This window comes from Boleophthalmus pectinirostris, unplaced genomic scaffold, assembly GCF_026225935.1.
Source record: "Boleophthalmus pectinirostris isolate CB_2022bp ecotype Guang Dong unplaced genomic scaffold, ASM2622593v1 HiC_scaffold_5, whole genome shotgun sequence".
NCBI lineage: Eukaryota > Metazoa > Chordata > Actinopteri > Gobiiformes > Gobiidae > Boleophthalmus > Boleophthalmus pectinirostris.
In genome coordinates, this window is record NW_026571404.1 from 1,539,477 (window position 1) to 1,544,476 (window position 5,000).

Genomic DNA, 5,000 nt, shown 5'->3' on the forward strand with positions numbered 1-5,000 from the left:
GTGGCTTTTATTCTTTTATTCTATTATTCTTCGTATTAGAGGCTGAATTAAAATGTTATTAGATTAAACGAGATTAAACGAGGCTCCGTCCAAATCTCAGACTCGTCCCCGAAAAACCAAAACATCAAAACACCAAAACAGCAGATTAGAAACACACCGGCCCCACGACGAGCGCAGGAAATCTGTGACCCGCGGCACAACGAGATTACAAGAACAGAGGAAGAGGAGGAAGAGGAGGAGAGAGTCTAACGGCAATTTGAGTAAAATCTGCAGCTATTAACACGACACAATGAGATTAGAAGAAAAGAAGAGGAGGAGGAAGAGAGAACAACATTGTACAGATCTGTGGGTATTTAAATGGGACAATGGGATTAAGAAGAGAGATGGATTGATGGAGAGATGGAGAGAGGAGGAGGAGAGAGGAGGAGAGGAGAGAATCCAAAAGCAATCTGAGTAAAGTCTGCAGCTATTAACACGACACAATGAGATTAGAAGAAAAGAAGAGAAGAGGAGGAAGAGGAGGAGGAGGAGGAAGAGATGGAACAACATCGTACAGATCTGTGGATATTTAAATGGGACAATGGGATTAAGAGGAGAGATGGATTGATGGAGAGATAGAGGGAGGAGGAGGAGGAGGAGGAGCAGGATTAGGAGAGGAGGAGTTATAAGAAATCTGTTACACAACAGTAATGAGAGTAATAAACCACAGAACAACTAATACTAATACTAATACTACTACTAATACTAATACTAATACTACTACTACTGCTGCTGCTGCGGATGATGATGATGAGGATGAAAAAGAAATTAGATTAATTTGTGTTTTTAAAAATCCACATTTACAAAAATGAGAAAATGAAGGATTTTATTTAATATTATTATGATGATTATTATGAAACCAGTTCAGTCCTGCATCTGTGGTACTGCAGTAGTGTTTGCACTAGTAGTATGTGCAGTAATAACATCAGTAGTATTTGTTATAGAAGTATTTGCAGTAGTAGTAGTAGTAGTATATGTAGTACTGCAGTAGAAGTATTTGTAATGGTAATAATATCAGTAGTATTTGTTATAGAAGTATTTGCAGTAGTAGTATTTGTATTTGAATGTATTTGTTTGGAGGATAAGCTTCTTGAGACGTTTGAATGTCTCGTTTTCGAGGATCCTCATAGTTACAAAAATACAATTACAACGATATTTACAGTATTTGTAATAATAGTATCAGTAGTATTTGCAGTAGTAGTATTTGTAGTAATAGTATCAGTAGTATTTGCAGTAGTAGTATTTGCAGTAATAGTATCAGTATTTGCAGTAGTAGTATTTGCAGTAGTAGTATTCTCACCATGTCGTTTTCGAGGATCCTCATGGTTAAAAATACAATTACAGCAGTATTTAGAGTATTTGCAGTAATAGTATCTGTAGTGTTTGTAGTCGAAGTATTTGCAGTAATAGTATCTATAGTGTTTGTAGTCGAAGTATTTGCAGTAATAGTATCTATAGTGTTTGTAGTCGAAGTATTTGCAGTAATAGTATCTGTAGTGTTTGTAGTCGAAGTATTTGCAGTAATAGTATCTGTAGTGTTTGTAGTCGAAGTATTTGCAGTAATAGTATCTGTAGTGTTTGTAGTCGAAGTATTTGCAGTAATAGTATCTGTAGTGTTTGTAGTCGAAGTATTTGCAGTAATAGTATCTGTAGTGTTTGTAGTCGAAGTATTTGCAGTAATAGTATCTGTAGTGTTTGTAGTCGAAGTATTTGCAGTAATAGTATCTGTAGTGTTTGTAGTCGAAGTATTTGCAGTAATAGTATCTGTAGTGTTTGTAGTCGAAGTATTTGCAGTAGTAGTAATTCTTGTAAATCTTGCGTGCTGATTGGGGTCAGAGGTCGCGGGCGGCGTTCGGGCGACGTCATTGGTCCATTACGGCGTTTTCCGGTGAAACTCTTGGAGAGCAAGAAGCCATTTGACAAACCCGTAATCCGCCCGGGCCCAGACCGGGATCATAACCGGATCAGGGCCGGATCGGGGCCGGTCTTGGTGCGGGTCTTAGGACTCGGAGCGGCTCTAATCCCACATTAAGGCCACGGCGGTCTGTCACTTTAGAGATTGGATTAACGGGAGGGCATCTGATACAATCTGATCCTGCACCATTAAGGAATTATGGAGAAACAGGATTCACGAGCAAAAGTACCACGACTACTGCGAATATTTATACTAATACTAATACGACTACTGCTAATACGACTACTAATGCACCTCCAAGTACTAATATTTATACTAATATTACTACTACTACTACTACTACTACTACTACTGCTACTGCATCCAAGTACAACTCTTAATACTAATATTTATACTAACTACTACTACTACTACTACTACTACTACTACTACTACTACTACTACTACTACTACTACTACTACTACTACTACTACTACTACTACTACTACTACTACTACTACTAAACTACAAAATTACAAAACACCTCTAAGTACAACTGCTAGTACAAATATTTATACTAATACTGTGTAGTAGTACTGAGGTACGAGAGCGAGTGTTTGGGCATCAGGTTTAAAAGTGAAGGCCGTTTTCCCGCCAGTGTGGCTCCTGGTGTCAGGGTCTGTGCTGGAGGAGCCACACTGTACAGGAGGAGCCACACTGTGCAGGAGGAGGAGCCACACTGTGCTGGAGGAGGAGCCACACTGTGCTGGAGGAGGAGCCACACTGTGCTGGAGGAGGAGCCACACTGTGCTGGAGGAGGAGCCACACTGTGCTGGAGGAGGAGCCACACTGCGCAGGAGGAGGAGCCACACTGCGCAGGAGGAGCCTTGGACTTCATCCAAACCGTTCACACGAGAACGTTCCTGTGTCAGTGGCTCCTGAAGCTGAAACTCGTCTGTGTAAAAACTGAAACTGTGTCTTGTGTTTTTGGGGAATTGACCCGAGCAGCAGATAAACAGACAAAAGTAAAGGCCTGAGTCCCGACCCTTGGGGAACTCCACGGGGTCGAGGGCCAGGGATGACACGGCGTCACCGACTTGAACCGTCAAGCTTCGTTTGGTCAAATAAGACCTGGACCAGGACCAGACCCGACCCCTAACGCCCACTGCCCCAAACGAGACCATCAAACCCGGTGGTCCACGAATCGAACGCCAACCGCCGCTCGATCCAGCGCCAGAGTCACAGCGAGTCCAGCGTCCGAGGGCAGGAGGACGTCACTGAAAACTCGTCACAAAACTGAGTCTGGGTCCATTTTCATTTAAAAAAGAAGTGCGTTTAATAAACACAACTGAATATACGAACCAAGAAACCAGGTCAAAGGTCAAACAACACACCCTCTGACCTCTGACCCCTGGTGTGTTTTTTCTCAGGTGTGTCGGCGTGGCTGACGGTGAACTTCCTGCTGGGGGCTGTAGGGGGCGCTCCTGCTCCTGCGTCTGCGTCTGCGTCTGTGGGGACTCTGGATCTGGGCGGCGGCTCCACTCAGGTCACCTTCAGCCCGAGTTCAAAGGTCAGAGCCAAACTCGTCTGTCGTGAGGTCAGAGCGCGGATCTAAAATACACCTGGATAAGCCCCGCCCCCTCTAGCGGACGCTCCAGGTACTGTGCGATTCTCCCGTCAGGGCGTCGGCTTTTTTTATTTTCACACATAAACTTTTCAAATGTTTATGTCCTCTGCGCTCTGATTGGTCCACACGCTCCACGCCGCGCTTTGATTGGTCCACACACTCCTTGCTGTACTCTGATTGGTCCACGCTCCACGCTGCGCTCCGATTGGTCCACACGCTCCACGCCGCGCTCTGATTGGTCCAGACGCTCCACGCCGCGCTCCGATTGGTCCACACGCTCCACGCCGCGCTCCGATTGGTCCACACGCTCCACGCCGCGCTCTGATTGGTCCACACGCTCCACGCCGCGCTCTGATTTGTCCACACGTTTCACGCCGCGCTTTGATTGGTCCACACACTCCTTGCTGTACTCTGATTGGTCCACGCTCCACGCTGCGCTCCGATTGGTCCACACGCTCCACGCTGCGCTCTGATTGGTCCAGACGCTCCACGCCGCGCTCCGATTGGTCCACACGCTCCACGCTGCGCTCCGATTGGTCCAGACGCTCCACGCCGCGCTCTGATTGGTCCAAACACTCCACGCCGCGCTCTGATTGGTCCGCACGCTCCACGCCGCGCTCTGATTGGTCCGCACGCTCCACGCCGCGCTCTGATTGGTCCGCACGCTCCACGCCGCGCTCCGATTGGTCCGCACGCTCCACGCCGCGCTCTGATTGGTCGGGCTCGTGTGAATAATCTGTGTTTTGTCTCGTTTCAGTTTGTTGAGTCTCTGTCGTCCTCAGACGCCCAGAACCTCCAGAACCTGAACCTCTTCAACTCCTCCTACAAACTCTACACCCACAGGTCTGGACCAGGACCAGGACCAGGACCAAGACTAAACCAGAGACTAAAACCAGAGACTAAAACCAGAGACTAAAACCAGGACTAAACCAGGACTAAACAGAGACTAAACCAGAGACTAAACCAGAGACTAAAACCAGGACTAAACCAGGACTAAACCAGAGACTAAACCAGGACTAAACCAGGACTAAACCAGGACTAAACCAGGACTGAACCAGGACTAAACCAGGACTGCACCGTCATGGTGTCCCTGTGTGTGTTTCAGTTATCTGGGCTTGGGGCTGATGGAGGCTCGAGCGGCTGTTCTGGGACCCCCCTCTGCTCCAGGTAACACCCCCCTGATTCAGACCTGGTTTAGTCCTGGTTTAGTTCTGGTTTAGTTCTAGTTTAGACCTGGTTTAGTCCTGGTTTTAGTCCTGGTTTTAGTCCTGGTTTTAGTCCGGGTTTTAGTCCTGGTTTAGTCTCTGGTTTAGTTCTGGTTTAGTCCTGGTTTAGTCCTGGTTTAGTTCTGGTTTAGTCCTGGTTTAGTCCTGGTTTAGTTCTGGTTTAGTCTGGTTTAGTCCTGGTTTAGTTCTGGTTTAGTCTCTGGTTTAGTCCTG

General features: G+C 46.4%; 1 protein-coding gene across 5 annotated transcripts in view; it reads left to right on the top strand.

Moving 5' to 3' along the window:
- The window catches only part of entpd6 (ectonucleoside triphosphate diphosphohydrolase 6), a 21,242-nt gene that overhangs the window by 6,579 nt on the left and 9,663 nt on the right, over positions 1-5,000 (top strand). For all 5 annotated transcript variants that reach the window (XM_055162402.1, XM_055162398.1, XM_055162399.1 and 2 more), the window contains 3 exons: positions 3,365-3,504; positions 4,319-4,404; positions 4,667-4,728. In XM_055162402.1, the coding sequence (XP_055018377.1) occupies positions 3,365-3,504; positions 4,319-4,404; positions 4,667-4,728 (288 nt within the window). The remainder of the gene's footprint in view (positions 1-3,364; positions 3,505-4,318; positions 4,405-4,666; positions 4,729-5,000) is intronic.